This window comes from Haliotis asinina, chromosome 3 (assembly GCF_037392515.1).
Source record: "Haliotis asinina isolate JCU_RB_2024 chromosome 3, JCU_Hal_asi_v2, whole genome shotgun sequence".
Taxonomy (NCBI): domain Eukaryota; kingdom Metazoa; phylum Mollusca; class Gastropoda; order Lepetellida; family Haliotidae; genus Haliotis; species Haliotis asinina.
This window is the reverse complement of record NC_090282.1, coordinates 70,634,615-70,653,884: the sequence shown is the minus strand read 5'-3', so window position 1 is coordinate 70,653,884 and position 19,270 is coordinate 70,634,615. Positions and strand designations below refer to the sequence as shown.

The following is a 19,270-nucleotide window of genomic DNA, read 5'->3' as shown; positions in this document are numbered from 1 at the left end:
AATGCAATCCCAGAATGTGATGCTTAAACAAAATATTAACATGAAATGTCGACTGTGTAAATGAATTTACAGAGACTGCCTAACACCTTGTCAGTGGATGCCCTTCGTGGGCACAAACAGCAGATCCTAAGCTTAAAGACGTGATGGCATGTCTCGCTATGGCTTGCATGACTTTGACTCCGATGTCCATCCATAGTACCGCCCTGAACATATGCAAGGCGTAATGTAAAATGATGCTTTCCAACATTTAAGTGTTGAATAAAAAAATATTTCACGTAAGTATAATTCTTCAACATGGGGTTGGAAATGTGAGAGCACAATCCAATGAAGAAATTGGTGTATACTTTTGATGATGGCGATGTTTTATTTTGACATGAAAAATATTTTTCGAACCGAAGCGAGGAAAGTACGTTGACAACCTTTGCTCGCTTCGCTCGCATCTAAGAGGACTAGTCATATTCTCTATGATGCGCAACCCTTTAGCGCTATAGTTTGCCTGTGGTTCGACTAATTAAGCAACGTTTCTTGGGAAAAGTCACATTCGCTGTCCAGGCTGCGTGTAATAAAAAATAAGGCGAATAGTATTTATATAGCACTGACTTTCACCACATAAAGGCAATACTCAAAGCGCCGACAAGTCAGAGTTCATATCTACAAAATACATGGATTTGTGAAACATTGTTGAAAGAGGTGTGTTTTGAGTCTGATTTTAAAGAGCGGCAGAGTTGGTTCTAGCTTTAGAATACAAACAGCTTTGGCTAAACATTAAATATGTTTGTTATTTAATGCCGCAGCATTCAGTGATCCAACTGCGGCCTGTATATGATCGAGTCTGGACCCAGTAATCCTGTGGCTGACATTGACAATACCGATCTACGCAATTTGCAAGTCAGGTTACGATCGATTCTATATATTCTACGTACGCTTCATATACTAACGACAACACAGGTGAGCACGAGAGTGAGTGAGTGAGTGAGTTTAGTTTTACGCCACACTCAGCAATATTCCTGAAGGCCTATTCTACCCAGGGGCCTTCACGGGTCCAGAGAGAGAGAGAGAGAGAGAGAGAGAGAGAGAGAGAGAGAGAGAGAGAGAGAGAGAGAGAGAGAGAGAGAGAGAGAGAGAGAGAGAGAGAGAGAGAGAGAGAGAGAGAGAGAGAGAGAGAGAGAGAGAGAGAGAGAGATGGGGCTCAAAGAGATCGGTTTAGAAATATTGCAAAGGTCTCACAATTTTTGTTTGCTGTTGTCGATTTTCCTTTCGGAAGATCCTATGAATTGGCAATTATCACAGAAAGCCGTAATTTGATGTCACATTTGAAGATTTCTCAGTGTAATTTGAAATGTCCTTACGGGACGTCTGATATACAACAGGTACATATTCGCTTGAAATTTGCATTAAACTCCGACAGGCTGATGTTATGTAGAGTTTTCAACCTTTACTTCAAATGCAGATACAGTTTCACCTCCGGGACACAACTTGTATCGGTTTGATATAATTTAAAGTCACTGAATATAAACACCGTGTTAATTACCAGAAATAGGATACCCGTGTGGGGAATCGAACCCAGGCCATAGGCGTGACGAGCAAACGGTTTACCCACTGAACATACTGCTCCACCACGATATAAACCATTCGATCAGTTTTATTGCATTTTCCAAACTTTTAGTTCTACTAATGTCTGTTTTCGGTCAGATGCTGAGGCTGATCCTCTACGTCACAATATTTTCCTTGTGTTCGTTGCAGGCTGTCCACTGTACCAGGGATAATCTAGGACAATCTATATAATAATAGTCTCCCTGATTGTACATGATTCGTAATCGGGGAGATTTTGAATTACCCAAGGGGAGGTCACTCTAGAATTCGTCCCTCCCACCTCAGCTACCAGCTGTCAACGTTTGGAGGCATTTTATTACAATCCCCATACAATGTTCATACGAGCGTCTGTGCCAAGTTATCGGAAAATCAAAGATGAACACGAAAACACATTCACGGTGAGTTCTACCCGAGGTTAAGTTACAATGTATACGTCTATTGTTACAGGAATAAATCGCTAGCTTCGGTGGCTTTCTCTGAAACCCAGGAAACGGAAAAGTCAGTCTTTTCATCAACAATCACTACATCCATGTAAATGTTACAGTGAACATGCACTGCTTATAACATGACATTTTCTTAACGGCTGCCTGTAGGTCATAACAGGTATTTGCCAGACCTTTCAATGCCCTCTGTAGTTATAGTTTACATAGCAGCCTAAGTCTTTGTGAAAATACTTTGTTACGTAAGGAACAAGTGCGTGTGTTGAGATGCTTTCAAAACGGCCTTGTGTCAAGCGGCCTCAAAACTTTTAAAATGTCAAGACAGTCACACAAACAATTCAGAAACCAATTGTCTTAATATCCTGAACAAAAAGTCACAATAGACACAGATGAACGTCAGGTCTGTACTAATTTTCAATAAATACAGTATATACTTTCAGAAATACATTGTCACTAATTCTGTAGTTCTCATACAGCTTGTGACTGTCATCTGTTTAATATCACTTTATGAACCTTTGCTTGCAGAACAGGTATCCAAACTATCAAGTTACAACCAAATTAAAACAAATGTGTTGCTGTTCAACAAATATTACAAGTCTGCCTAAAGCCATTTTGCAATTATATACAGCGATTAGGTAACAGATTTAACAATCCTTATCTCTGAAGCAAGCATAAAGAAAATAACCTGTTAATTTACTATAAGACAAACATATCTGTTTGCCCCTAACATGTGAATATGAACATTTATGCAAAGACTGTCATCTCCAGGATCACAGTGATTACACTTAATGAATGAATGAATGAAGGTAAAGAGAATTGATGTAATGTCTCTAACAAAATTATTGACTTTTGTTTACAATGTAATTTCTACCATTAGAAGTTTCTTCTTGTTTTGATCAATCTCAATGACTAAATCTCTGTAGTGACCAGTGAACCAGCCTGTTGAATAATCTTTGATCCTAATGAGGAAACCTTTCTTTGTTTTTTGTTTCAACATATCAACAACATGTGTAATACATATAAAACAAGCAGATTTAAGAACTGTTTTCTGTCTTTGAAACTCCCATAAATTTCAACCATACCACAGAGCTGGTTAAATGTAAAACTTGACAACCCTAACCAAAACTTACCTGCGCACAAAATATCTTCATATATATGTGTGTTATATGAATCTGAGAATTTTGCTGTCAGTATTGAAAATAACCCATCTTGGATGGTGGGGCATTCAGGTATTTCGAAAGCTGCTTATATGTACAGTGCATGTAATATGGGATCCAATAATTTGGTCTGTTGTACATACTTTTTGTCTGTTTTATTTTTTTTGTAGCCCTTCTGATTGCTGGTGGTGACCTTTGAAATTTTTGTGGCCATTTTAATTTATCTTTCTAGGCCATTCTGACACTAGGCTGTTTTGACCTGCGTAACAATGTCAGCAGTTTATGCAGTGATTTTCCATTGCACTTTGAAAATAATCCTTACATACAAAAATTAGCAATCATCCTTGAGCTGGTTACTGTTTTATCGTTCATCAAAGACTGGAATAAACAAATTAAATTTATTATCATATTTCCAAGTAGAACCATTTGAATTACAGGTGTTTTTCTTGGAAGTTTGGGTGTCTGGTAGATATCACACAGTGGAGAAGAGGTACACAGAGTTTGAGGAACTTCATAAACAGGTAAAACATTTTTGTGAGGGACCTTTGAGTCAGTGATTTTCATAACTATGTTTGAATTACAAATGTGTGATTGGTAGGATGAATACTCTGTAATCTGATCCTCATGATTTGAAAAAAGGCAACAACCATGCCCACACTCCCCAAAAACTATTCTGCACATACAACCATTAGACTTACACTTTGTCTGTGAGTGTAAAGAAAGATGTGGGCGGCAAGTGGAAATAATGTGGTTCAGCTAGCAGGAGACATATTGCCACTGCTGGCTGTAGTTTCCTGTGATTGTCTTTCTCTCACAGACAAATATTTAATGTTTTTTCAGAAGGCTACATTTGATAAATCACATAGAAATGTCTGTAGCATTATATTACATTTCAGCTGAAGAAAGTTATGAGAACACCCGAGTTTCCTCCAAAGAAGGTTCTCAAGTGGAATCCCAAAGTATTAGAGCAGAGACGAAGTGGTTTACAAAACTATTTACAGGTAGGTACACGTGACTGTCTCTCAAACTGTATCATGGGAGGATTTTGCATGGCCAAGATGTTAAAGCTTGTAACACCAGTGATCTAAATGGTCCATAGTTTCATTGTAGCAGATGTGATATATTTATTAAATCAGGCAGGTTTTTTAACCTCAGTTGATCCTGTGGCTGGGGGAGTCACTGATATGGTCTCTTAAAGTGGCTTTGAGCAATTTTAGAAACTCAGAGCTATGAGGTTCCTTACTCTGTGTTTTGAGGGGACTTTTTATTTTTTGACAGTGTAAACATGTAGACAGTGCAGGGTTCAAAATTAACACTTTAAGGTAGCAAATTTGCTATTCAGAATCCTATTTTGCTAACTGAAAAAACACACAGTAGCAAAAACTTGCTACCTGGTAGATTTTAGTGAAACTGCTTACATTCATCAATTAGCCATTATTTTGAAAGGAAAGATCTCCACTTGTGCACTTTCACTGGTAAACTGTTATTCGGCTTTTATTTTCCCCAAAATGCTCATTGTAACTTAACTTTGTCACTTACAAATCATAATACTTGCATAATTGCGACACAGAACCAGTCAGCCCAGTTGTGCAGAAGCAAAGTGCACTCTATCTAATCTAATCTAATTCAGACTGGCTTGGGACTGACTAAAAAGTCCAAATTAGACTGCAGTCCCAGTTACACAGAAATTTTGTATAAAGAAGGATTATGTTGGGACCGTAAGTTCAGTCCGGTATATACAGCAATCCGAGAAAGAGAGTCTGAGTTGGAGAGACTGCATTGTATAACATTAGTGTTTCATATGTTTGATAATTGATGTTCATCATTTCCTGAAGCGATAAAACGTTGTCTGATAATACAAGTAAAGGTATTACTTTCACATAACTTGATAAATACCAGTATGCAGAGGTACTTAGCACGCTGTGAACTGATTATATGATATATTTTATGCACTAGGAAAAAATACTGAAAACGGATAAGGGACTTAAAACAGGTAGCAGGTTCTTGCTACTTCATAAAAGAGGTAACTTTCAACACTGCAGTGATACTGAATGCAGTGTTATGTTAGCTGGATGGTGGTTTAAATTTAAATTTGGGTGTCATTTTGGAACGATAGCAACCAAAAAAATCTAAGAAGCGGTCCATTTCACATGATTCTAACCATCAATCATCAGTGATCAAGACTATTAGTTTTTATCTCACATCACAAATAAATGTCGTTTTCTGATTGGCTGAGCAATATACCCTGCTGCCAATAGCAACTCATTCGCTACTTCGTTGTAGTTACTTTTGTATCTTGAATGATATTAAAAGACACATGATGCACAGAAATTACAGATGTTTTGCGACTAGAAATCGATGGAAGGGAGATAACACTAAATCTGTGTTTCTTGTGATGTCTGCAAAATCTAGCGATGGATACAAACACATTTGACTCTCTTTCCATAGCATACATTTTGACAAAACGTTCAAATGTAGTTCCTAAGAGGGGGAATTACATCGCAGTGACTTTCATAAGACAGTACTTGCAGGAAAAAACAGCAAGATGCAAGATTCGAATCGTTTGATTCACATAGGTTGGCTGAAGTGTACACTCTAATAGGTATGCTTCAAACAGACCAAAATTAATATTGAGGTGTTTGGTAAGATAAATACATTGTTCACTGGTCCCTCGGGGACCATGGGTTGATGTACCCTCTATGTTTGTTAATGTTCCCCTCTACCATAGAGGTCAAGGAACATAAACAGACATCCAGGGTATCTCAACCCTTGCCTCCCTCCTCGAGACCAGTGAACAACTTATAATGCAGTGCAGTGTCCTCAATCATTATGTTAGCTGGATGGTGTTTTATATATAACTTGGATGTAATTTTTGGACGATAAAAACCAGAAAAATGCAAGAAGCAGTCCATTTCACATAATTCTAACCATCAATCATCAGTGATCAAGACTATTAGTTTATGTACCGCCTGATTAATATTGGAGAAGGATTCCAGCAAGTCACAATCCGCTTATTAGTACTGGCTTCATGGTTGTGTATTCACCTCATATCATCTGTATTGCATACTAAAAAGGCAGAGGCAGCAGGGTAGCCTAGTGATTCAAGTGTTTGCTCATCATACCTGAGACCTGGGTTCGACTCCCTGCATGGGTACAGTGTGCTAAACCCATTTCTGGTGACCCCTGCCATGATATCGGTGGAATATTGTGGCATAATACTAAACTCACGCACTAGTTGGCTACTCCTTTCTTACAATGCTCCATGTGTATGAACCCAGTCGAATAGCTGTGTGTAAACTTCTCGTCAATACTCTGTACTTCATGTTTTTCATAATGGTGGTACAACCTTCTCTGAAACTTTGCTTGTATTGTCATATAGAAGTTGTCCATACATCTTGTCTTTACTTAGTACTCTGATTTGGAAATACCTCCCAATGAGTTAAACTTATGACACTGCAAGCCCAGACTATGTCTTTATAAGCCTTTTCAGTATGATAAGTAATGATTGCTTTCTCGCTTGTTTGGTTTTAGACCTGTGAAGATCAAGATTAGAAATGGTCTTCAGCAACCCATGAAGTCTGGACGCCTTTCTTTACAGGCAGCCAATATATAACTGGAATATTGCTGCTTGTGGCATTACCTAGATGGTGCTCACTTGACATATGGACTGAGGGAAAAATTCAAACTAACAACGAAAATAATTAAATAATTTTACTATATCATAAGCCATTCATAATTTTATAACAGTCTTTAAGTTATTTTATGTGTGACAGTTTTCCTGATGCAGTGTTTAAGGTCATGCATTCCAGCAAAACTCCACCATTTCAAAAACTGCAAAAACAGTGTCATGTTTTTGGTATTTAGAGAGCAAATTATCTCCCAGCTTTGTCACTAACCCATATATCAAGTGCATGACCGAGCGGTTTGACACTGGAAGCATCTCTGGTGGCCTTTTGGTTAAGCAGTTCACTCTTTTGATGTAATGAACTTTTCATAAGAGGCGACTAATGGGAAGGGATGGTCAGGTTCGCTCACGTGGTTGACACAGTTTTGCAGATTGAGGCTCATGCTGTTGATCACAGGATTGTCTTGTCCAGACTCGATTATTTACAGACTGCCACCATATTGCCCTTATATTGCTGACTGCAGCATAAAACTCACTCACTCACTCACTCACTCACTGCTGCAGTTGTTCGTGGTCTGATGACTATAAGCGTTGATCAGTGTATCACCTTACATCAATACAGCATTGATAGTTGTGATAGATGAAATGTAGCGTAAAACACTGTCATTGTTCAGAAAGACCTCGATATCTATTACCCAGCCTCATTGATCAGAGTTTTATCATAAATGACTATGTATAAAATGTCCCATGGGTCAGTGGTTGGAGAAACAAAGGCAACACAGTTGAATGATTATCCCAAGAGTTGTGTATACATCCTGAATAATCATGGACAATAACAGGAATGTGCTGGGTCAACATATTATGGTGATAGTGGATGTGTCCAAGAACACCTAGCTTAGCTGGAGAGGTATGGTGACCAGTCGAAGTAAACTTAGGCTTGGTATTATCTGTTACACTGTTATACTGAGTCTAACAAACTCGAGTAGATGGTTGTGTCAGCTAAACATTTGAACTGACCAATCAGAACGTGGGTTACCAAATCGTGAAAGTTACCTTTCGCACATGCTGTTTTAAATTTTACCTTCAAAACGTTTGTACTCAAATGATTCGGAACGCTGTTTTCTACATGATTACGTGATACACATGGAGGACACCATTATTCACAACAGGGAGTAAACAATCACTGAAAATAGTGCTTTTTTCAATATTCCAGGAATCTTGTGGAAATATGTGTCAATAGTAATCGTGTCATTGGATGCGCCAAAGCATACATACTGCAGGTCAGGGCCCACTTGCACAAAGCAATTTTAGCGCTATGACTGTCTTAAGCCTATGTTGAAGAATGGAAGTTCCAATCATTGTAGCGTTAAGATTGCTATGTGCAAGTCAACCCTGATATCTGTGTTTTATGCAGATTTTCATTTGCTGCCGTATTGAAAGTCCCACTGAACCTTAAAGTAGTTGGCGTCTGATTGGTTAAATGCTTTCAGCTTGCTTGCTTTTGATTGGGTGGTCATAGTTTGTTCAAAAGGTTTGCAGATACGACCTTGTAGTAGGGCTTGTACTAGACTAAGTATAGCAGTGTAATGAATACTACTGAGCCAAGTCTACTTTGACTGTACAAGGACTTGACCCTGTGTCCATGATTCTGTCTGGGGTAAAGCTAACAATAGGGAGGTCAGGCTCAGTTTGTACATGCACTTTGTAATTATTAAGGAGTGTACATATCCATTTAATTAATGCATAAATGAGTTAAAATAACACACTTTTCTATCTTAATGTATGTGATGAACATTTTGAGATCAGGTACAGTTCAGGCATAGTGTTTTGCCTTGTGAATCCTGGCACACTTCCTACTTTTATTGCTATAAAGATTAGATGGCCCCAGTCTGGCGAATAGGAGGCTAACCCAACAATCCAAAAAAGCGCTATACTTGAATAAACATATGATTAATGGTGAAATGACAAGGAGAACAAACAACAATAGGCATAATGGTTTGTTATGGCATTCACAATATGCATGTATCTTGATCAGTCTGTAAATTAAGGGACCCATGAAGGTCCACCCACCCACCCACTGTACATTAAATTCTGATGAATTTTGATTAGATTCATTTGAAAAACAAGATGGTGACCAAACCATGTGTGACCATCCTGATTATATTGCCATTGTCTCATGACCAGAAGTAAATAATTCATATCTATATTCTGGTTGAATATAATGACACAGCTGTCATTCTCATGTCAGATGTTGAAGATGGGTGAAAGTGAAGGCATACAACTGGATAGATGTTAATTAACAAAGCAAGTGACTTATTTCTAACATGTGGCTGAATAATTAACAACAATTAATTGACTATGAACATATTTCAATTTTTTAGTTTTTTTTGACACTGGTTGATTGTCATCCGAAATGCCATTATGATTTTTTTCAAATTTTGTTATGACAGCGATGAATCAAATCAAAATTTAATCAATCCACAAAGGCATCCTATTTACATTTTCCGTTAACAAAATTCCTATGATGGCATTGCAACAGAAATGGTAACCTTCTAAGATATATGTTGCATCAGAAAAAGGACATGTTTTTGATTAGGCAGGAATTGCTGAGTTATAGTTTAGGCTGGCCTGACATGTCTTTGCGTCATGCAACCAAAATACCAGGAATTTCTGAGATAAAATTTAAGCTGGCCTACCATGACTATGCATAATGGAGCTCAAGCTGACATCTGGTGAGTATACAATATGGCAGCTGTCACGTAGGTTGAGTTCCACTGCAGGATACGTACTTACTTATCTGTGAGCGATTGTATGACCTGAATGAGATTAAAATGTTTTCTTTGTGAAAAGTACTGAATTTTACATGTAATGGACATGTAAAAAGACACTCGAAAGTAAAAGTTTGTACTTAGTAAGATTTACTTCCCAAAACACACTCCCTGTAAATGAAAATTCTTAGATAACACCATGATAAGTTTAAATGTTGACTTTATTAGTAGGTCTGCTTTCCCAAATTTTTGCATTGTCTAAATAGCTTCGTAAGTTTCTATGAAGTTACAAAACAGAACTTTAAAGTACGAAATCACTGTCAGAAAAATATTCTGATTCATTAACCAGTTTGTGTTAAATCTTGTTCTAACAATATCAAATTAGAAATGTTATTGTCAATGTATGGAGTCTGTGTAAGTGTTATGTTTCGAAAACTGATGCAGAAATAAATAGGATAAAACTCACTTGTCCCACCTAAGCCTGGGTTTGGTTACACTCTGGACCTTTGAGGTGACTCATGGTGGATAGGTACAAGTGCTGTGAGGTAGCCTAGTGGGTAAAGTCATCACTTGTCATTAGAGCTGTGACGATATATCGTAGTCTCAATAATCGTGATACTTTATCGGACAATTAATATATCAATGCTTTTTTCTGTATTGTGATACATATCATTCACCATAAAATTGTTCATTTTCTCTGGAAATTGATGGTTATGTCAAAATTTGGACTGTTACTTGATATCAAAATGTGTGTTTTTAAAGAAAATAACAAAAGATAGCATATTGTGATATGCATCGAATCATATTGTATCATTCCAAGATATCGTGATACTTACCGTATCATATTTTGAATTTCTGTATCGTCATGCCTTTACTTGTCATATCTAAGTGAGTGACAGAGTATGGTTTTATGCCTCTTTTAGCATTGTTCCAGCAATATCAGCAGGGGAGGATAGAAATGGTCATATATTGTACCCATGTGGGGAATCAAATTTCGGGGTTCAGCATGACAAGCGATTGCTTTAACCACTAAGCCACACCGCTACCCTTGTAATATCTGAAATAAATCACATTATATAGCCTCATGTAAGAATGTCGAGTTTTGATTGGTCCATGTGAATCTGATAAAATACCAGGTACATCCATCACGATCCACCAGCGGGAGTATAAAAGTCTTATACTCCCGCTGTAAAAGTCATATCACCCTGCTACGCCTCGGTGACGACGCGAAGTGAGAAAAGCGTGTATCAACAAGCCTTTAGTAACGTGTGGTGCATTGAGGTCAAACGATCAGCTGGTGTCAACATAGCAGCAAGTGGATTCGATGTGTGTTGTTTTGTTTTGATTTAGTGAAAACATTCAGCTAGATAAATGCATTTTTTTATCAACCTTACTCGGGACTGATAAAACCCTGTATTTCCCTCGACATGATGTGATAACTTATAGTGTAACAAGAAGAAATCTACATTGCCATCCTCAGAGTGTTCCATGTGTGAGTTTCAATGTCTTCCAGTACACCTGCTGGTATATTGATGGTAAGTCTCTGAATATATATAATTTTGATAGAAACAAACCCATTAAAATTGATAAAGAGACCCAGTGAGATGTGAAATTCTGGGAAATTGGACTTGCTTCAGCATTGAATGGAGGGCTAGGCTGAATGAAATGTAATGTAGTTCAGGGACTGTGAGACAGACTAGTGAAATCTAAACTTGCTACATATAGGGCTTGAGCATTGCTGGGAGGGCTAAGTAGTAGGGAAAAGAATACTGTTCAGGAACGGTGAGACAGACTATGTCTGCCAGTATACTAGCTGGATGACAGTGGTGTTTCCTGGTTGATGATCATTTCCATGTTCATGTTTCATCTTGGTTTCTGTTTCAGGGAACACTAGATGGTGATCATATATATGTCCATGTTGCTCATCATGGTTTCTGTTTCAGGGTACACCAGATGGTGATCATATATATGTCCGTGTTGCTCATCGTGGTTTCTGTTTCAGGGTACACCAGATGGTGATCATCATTGTCCGTGTTGCTCATCATGGTTTCTGTTTCAGGGTACACCAGATGGTGATCATATATATGTCCGTGTTGCTCATCGTGGTTTCTGTTTCAGGGTACACCAGATGGTGATCATCATTGTCAGTGTTGCTCATCGTGGTTTCTGTTTCAGGGTACACCAGATGGTGATCATCATTGTCCATGTTGCTCATCGTGGTTTCTGTTTCAGGGTACACCAGATGGTGATCATCATTGTCAGTGTTGCTCATCGTGGTTTCTGTTTCAGGGTACACCAGATGGTGACCATCATTGTCCGTGTTGCTCATCATGGTTTCTGTTTCAGGGTACACCAGATGGTGATCATCATTGTCCGTGTTGCTCATCATGGTTTCTGTTTCAGGGTACACCAGATGGTGATCATCATTGTCCGTGTTGCTCATCATGGTTTCTGTTTCAGGGTACACTAGATGGTGATATTCTCCCCAAATCCCTCCTCAAGTTCCTGGGAATTACCAATTTCTCTGATAGTATCGAGTAAGTACACGTTTTAATCCTGTGAGGATAGCAGGTTAGAACTGTATGACAGCAACCAATGCTGTATATGACCTTAAAGATCAGCAAAACCACATTAGAACTGAAAAGGTAAATAATCTTGTCTAATGATGTTTTGTTGCAAACATTTTTTCTTGTTCTTTCACGCGAGGCGGTATGATGATGTTTTCTCACTACCAGAAAGTATAACACATACATAAACTGACCCCTTTATACCGTCTACTTTTTTAGGTATTCAAAGAGGCAACACTAACGGGATCAGGTGGTCAGACACATGTCATCGGTTCCCAATTGCGCAGATCGATGCTCATGTTGTTGATCACTGGATTGTCTGGTCCAGACTTGATTATTTACAGACTACCGTCATATTTTCATTTGCTCCTAGTGAAATTGCTGAGTGTGGTGTAAAACTAAACTCACTCACTCACTCACTCAGGAATGCTTCAGACAACAAGGAAAATTATAACAATATTATGGACACACAGGGGGAAATAGCTGTTGCATAGTTGTTTTGTTGTGTATTTCAGCCCTGAGCAAGAATAACATAGTCATGTGTGGCTTGTTATTTATCCTCCTCAGTGATGTTGTACAACTATAACATCTCTATAGCATCACCACATCTCTCAGGGCCGTTGTAGTGATGATATATGTTTCAGTTGTGCGACTTGTAGTGATGAGTATGTTTCAACCCAGACTTGTAGTGATAATGCAAGTTTCAGCCCTTAGACTTGTAGTGATAATGCAAGTTTCAACCCAGAGACTTGTAGTGATAATGTAAGTTTCAGCCCTGAGACTTGTAGTGATAATGCAACTTTCAGCCCTGAGACTTGTAGTGATGATGTATATTTCAGTCCTGAGACTTATAGTGATGATGAATGTTTCAGCTCCTTGGACAAATTGAGCCAAGACATGCGGGTCAGTCACCAGCCAGTGATCTCATTCCCCGCTGACTGTTTCCTCCAGGAGAATACCACAAGTGAGAATGCATTAATACTGTCCTTGTACCATACTTTAGTGTGCTAAACACCATACTCTTCTAGCGTGCCATACTGTCCTTGTACCATACTTTACTGTGCTATTACACTATACTCCTCTACCCTGCCATACTGTCCTTGCTCCCTTCTTTTCTGTGCTACAACACCATACTCCTCTACCCCGCCATACTGTCCTTGCACCCTATATTTCTGTGCTACAACACTATACTCCTCTACCCCGCCATACTGTCCTTGCACCCTACATTTCTGTGCTGTAACACCATATATCTCTACCCTGCCATACTGTCCTTGCACCATACTTTTCTGTGCTATAACACAGTGCTCCTCTACCATGCCATACTGTTCTTGTACCACACTTTACTGTGCTATAACACTATACTCTTCTAGCATGCCATACTGTTCTTGTACCACACTTTACTGTGCTATAACACTATACTCTTCTAGCATGCCATACTGTTCTTGTACCACACTTTACTGTGCTATAACACTATACTCTTCTAGCATGCCATACTGTTCTTGTACCACACTTTACTGTGCTATAACACTATACTCTTCTAGCATGCCATACTGTTCTTGTACCACACTTTACTGTGCTATAACACTATACTCTTCTAGCATGCCATACTGTTCTTGTACCACACTTTACTGTGCTATAACACTATACTCTTCTAGCATGCCATACTGTTCTTGTGCCATACACTTTACTGTGCAATAACACTATACTCTTATAGCGTGCCATACTGTTCTTGTACCACACTTTACTGTGCTATAACACTATACTCTTCTAGCATGCCATACTGTTCTTGTACCACACTTTACTGTGCTATAATACTATACTCTTCTAGCATGCCATACTGTCCCTGTACCACACTTTACTGTGCTATAACACTATACTCTTCTAGCATGCCATACTGTCCCTGTACCACACTTTACTGTGCTATAACACTATACTCTTCTAGCATGCCATACTGTTCTTGTACCACACTTTACTGTGCTATAACACTATACTCTTCTAGCATGCCATACTGTTCTTGTACCACACTTTACTGTGCTATAACACTATACTCTTCTAGCATGCCATACTGTTCTTGTACCACACTTTACTGTGCTATAACACTATACTCTTCTAGCATGCCATACTGTCCTTGTACCACACTTTACTGTGCTATAACACTATACTCTTCTAGCATGCCATACTGTTCTTGTACCACACTTTACTGTGCAATAACACTATACTCTTATAGCATGCCATACTGTTCTTGTACCACACTTTACTGTGCTATAACACTATACTCTTCTAGCATGCCATACTGTCCCTGTACCACACTTTACTGTGCTATAACACTATACTCTTCTAGCATGCCATACTGTTCTTGTACCACACTTTACTGTGCTATAACACTATACTCTTCTAGCATGCCATACTGTTCTTGTACCACACTTTACTGTGCTATAACACTATACTCTTCTAGCATGCCATACTGTTCTTGTACCACACTTTACTGTGCTATAACACTATACTCTTCTAGCATGCCATACTGTTCTTGTACCACACTTTACTGTGCTATAACACTATACTCTTCTAGCATGCCATACTGTCCCTGTACCACACTTTACTGTGCTATAACACTATACTCTTATAGCATGCCATACTGTCCTTGCACGCTTCTTTTCTGTGCTACAACACCATACTCCTCTACCCCGCCATACTGTCCTTGTGTCCTACTTTACTGTGCTATAACACCATACTCCTCTACCCCCGCCATTCTGTCCTTTATCATTTTTTACACTGCTATAATATGATACTCCTCCACCACACCATACAGTTTTTGTACCATACTTTACTGTGTCGTATACCATACTCCTCCATGCCGTTCTGTTCTATACCATACTTTACTGTGCTATAACATCATATACCTCTACCACACCATATTGTTGGAAATGCTGTAGCTTGTGAAAATTTTAACTTGCAGGGTTCATAGTAATCATGGTTTGTAGCATTTTTGCTCCAGTAAATTCATTTGTTAAATAAATACATTTTTTTCAGCAATGTTAATATCAGTATAGGAAAGATGTAGAAAATATAGCCTGTCCACAGGACTGGGCGGTCTTTTTTTTTACCACTCCTGCCAAAATCTAACCTGTCCTCCAAGTGTGAATATAACGCCATTTCAAGACTTAAAACTGGTTTGTTTTATTTTAAGCCATCATTTAATATGCACAAGAAGCTGAGGGAGAGAACTCAGTTCTTATATAGCAAATCAGTTTTGTTTGTGATAATTTTATCTGTTTGATTCTTCTGGTATCTTTTGACAATATTCAAAAAGGTTATAATCATAATATATATGTCATTGGTTTGCTAAAACTGACCCGACGTGAGGACAAACTAGATTTTTTTTAACCCGTCCTCCACAAAATTCACCTGTCTTGGACATTGGACTGGCTATTTTTCCTACACTGCTAATATGCAAGTTACAGTTCACATTTTCAAATCTGAGTTTGATGCACATTCTCACAACAAAGTAGTTCAAACTCCATGGATAGATACACAACTTATTGTTTATCAACAAAAGATTAATTTCAGTAATATGTGATAAAAAATGACTTGAAGTCAACATACTTTATGTCAGTGTATTGTGTATTGGATGATACGTACATTACTGTTTCATATAAGAATTTGAAACTTGGAGTATGAATACATGTGTGAACCTGGAAGTGATAACAATGTTTCAATTGTCCACAGGTACCCTTCCTGACATAGTTGCTGAGGGGGTGACAAGGGGTCTGTACTCCCCAGGAGACGCTGGTTGCCCAAGATGACACATACCCGCCATGGTGTTGAATGTTCCGTAGCATTGGTCACCATGTTCCTTGTGGAAAGTGGAAAACAGTTTGATATCTAATCTTACAGATATTTGATGTTTTGTTGTATCTGAGATAAATATTTGTATGTGTGTTTGTATTCATACTCCTTTAGCTATCACAGTCAGACTTGTCCTCTGTGGATATAAACTAAACAGGGATTTTTCCTCCATATCTCTAGGGTATACGTTCTGATAAGTCTCCACTATACCCTGGATTCATCTACAGCTAAGCCCGATAAATTTATTACCTCCCTCGGCTGGCTTTTTATCCACTCAGGTATATATGCTGGGAAGTTGAGCGAACCAACCACAACTCACTTTCGCTTTTTAAATTATCTGACCGATTAAACTTGCACAAACCATGCACAGGTTCTCTGAAAGAGGCAGAAGGAGTTCTTGCCTACTTTTTTTTAAAAATAGTTGGATCTATCAATGTGTCTGTATGATTTCCCCATAATCTAAGTCACACTGCGAACAAACCTTCTGCTGCGACTGCTATCTTTGTTGACACTGGCAAGTTCTGTTGTAATGGCGGCATAGCTGATTGGCCACTGTGAGAATGCGGAGCCAGCAAAGGGAGGTTATAAAATTTGAGCGAACCAACCACAACTCATTTTCGCTTTTTAAATTATGTGACCGATTAAACTTGGACAAACCATGCACAGGTTCTCTGAAAGAGGCAGAAGGAGTTCTTGCCTACATTTTTTTAAAAATAGTTGGATCTATCAATGTGTCTGTATGATTTCCCCAAAATCTAAGTCACACTGCGAACAAACCTTCTGGTGTGACTGCTATCTTTGTTGATACTGGCAAGTTCTGTTGTAACGGCGGCATAGCTGATTGGCTACTGTGAGAATGCGGAGCCAGCAAAGGGAGGTAATAAAATTTTCGGGCCGAACCGTAGATGCATCCAGGGTATATTGGAGATTCATTGGAACGTATACACTGGAGATATCGAGGATGAACAGGGACGTGGGGGCTTTTCTTTTCTGGCACTATGAAAGTCTAGTGTATAAAAGGTTGTGTCTAATGTGATTTTAGGAATGAGGAGTTCCACACATGGGCTGTGGAGTAATCTAGTTGCTAAAGTGTTAGCTTGTCACGCAGAAGACCCAGGGTTTGATTCCCTACATGGGTACTATGTGTGAAGCCCATTTATGGTGTTCCCAACCATGATACTACAAGAATATTGCTAAAAGTGTCCTAAAACTGAACTCACTCCATTCTACATATGTAGAAATAAACAGATAAACAAAGAATACAGGTACTTACGGACTAGTAAAATGACAATTTTATTTACCCAACAATGTCTTCTAGCCTTTGGCAAATGGACCAGTATTAATTTCCATTACAACTTGTAATGTTTGAAATAAGGTCACAACTTGGTTAGGGAAACAATATATGTTGATGTATACAACAGTCACTGTAGGCACGCGGCTGGAAAAGGCTCTTTTGGTCAGCTTCTAATCCAATTCTGAAAGTATTTTCCTGGAGATATGCTACTACCATAGAAAATTAATCATCCATATTTCCTTGTGTAAATTAAACTTTTAACAGAGAACAGCAGTTCAGAAAGTACTGTGAGCTATCTTGTAGCTACATCAGAGGTATTTCAAAACAAGTTTCACATGTTGGCAAAATAGGCTCAAGAGGCAATCATCTCCTGTCGGTAACAAAGAACACCAGGAGACGTTTGTTTCCTGTGCCTTTTTTGTCAGCATGTGAAACTTGTTTTAAACTATCACTGATAAAACTGTGAGATAAATCATAGTGGTAATTTCTTCCAGAACTGATGCTATGAGGATTTGGCAGGGCACCTGTTATGGCAGACACACTGTCAACATATTAGTGTATATTAATCGTGTCACTTTATTTAACAGTTATACAAATGTTTTTAGTTTCATCAGTGTTTGAATTAAATTTTATCTCTTTCTATCGATTTATGTGAAAATTGTGTATGGTTCCAATAAAACCCACCCCTTTTGTCAGTTACTTAGCACAGGGACTGCCACCACAAGTATACCCATAGTATCATTGTCTGGCCCATTTTGCCACTGTGAGCTATCTGGTAGCTACAACAGTGGTATTTCAAAACAAGTTTCACATGTTGGCAAAATAGGCTCAAGAGGCAATCATCTCCAGTCAGTAACAAAGAACACCAGGAGACATTTGTTTCCTGTGCCTAATTTGTCAGCATGTGAAACTTGTTTTAAAATACCACTGATACAGCTGTGAGATAAATCATAGTGGTAAATTCTTCCAGAATTGATGCTGCGAGGATATCTATGAGAGACAGTCAACATATTAATTTGGCAGGGCACCTGTTATGTAGACACATTGTCAACATATTAGTGTTACAGCATGAGAATGTGAAAAGGAAGAATGTGGTTTTTAGCAGAGAGGTAATCAATGACAATCTGCTTCTCTTTGGACTTTCCTCCACGGAGTTGTGTACTATTCGAAGTGGCATTAAACCCATCTGCCTCGCTGATGACTTGTCTTTGTTCAGTTGTTATTGTCAATGTGTTATTGTCATGCACTGAAGTGATGAAATACACAGTGTTATTTGACTGATTTCTTGTTTTCTATTCTTGCCTTATTCTATGAGGTTTCTGATGGTACCAGTACAGGGATCTACGGAAACAAATTCCTGCATCCTATATAAACAAATGTAAATAATGGATGCAACAATAATGGATGCAACTTGGTTGGCACATGTCATTGTATCAGTTCCCATTTGAGCAAATCAATGCTCATGCTATTGATCACTGGATTTTCTACCTCATGTAGCTGGAATACTAAACTCACTCACTCAGTACAGAAGAAACATCACTTTACAAATTTCAAAGACATGATTGTCGAGAAATTGTTTTGTAAAACCACAGACGGTTATTAACGCCACTTGGTCAAAGTAAAATGTCTGTGTGACCATGATGAGCATCAATAACAGCTTGGCAGCTGTGGTCGAAGGAAGAAAGAATATGCCGAGTGCTGTCTTGAGGAATGTTCTGATACTCTTGCTGAATATCTTTGATAGGCATTCTAGAAGTTGAGTAGATGAAGAATGAGGACTATGATTTATGGATATACAACTTCTTTTATTCAGTGAGTGTGACATTTCGACATAGATACTAATGTTGTTGTCAAGCAAATGGTACAGGGTAATGAATTTCTGGAGGAATATATGCATGAATTGTTGTTATAATGGATGAGAAGACGAGTTGTTTATACAATTAATGGCGTTGATGTACACAAGCAGATGGGAAGCCAGAA

At 38.4% G+C, this 19,270-nt stretch overlaps 1 protein-coding gene across 1 annotated transcript; it reads left to right on the top strand.

Moving 5' to 3' along the window:
* The first annotated feature begins 1,845 nt into the window (after positions 1 to 1,845).
* LOC137278394 (sorting nexin-24-like) lies at positions 1,846 to 18,567 on the top strand. The gene is made up of 6 exons (XM_067810688.1): positions 1,846 to 1,991; positions 3,628 to 3,711; positions 4,087 to 4,191; positions 12,044 to 12,120; positions 13,023 to 13,114; positions 15,877 to 18,567. Exons 1-6 carry the CDS (start codon positions 1,926 to 1,928, stop codon positions 15,951 to 15,953), a joined length of 501 nt encoding a protein of 166 aa, XP_067666789.1. The 5' UTR covers positions 1,846 to 1,925; the 3' UTR covers positions 15,954 to 18,567.
* The last annotated feature ends 703 nt before the right edge of the window (positions 18,568 to 19,270 follow it).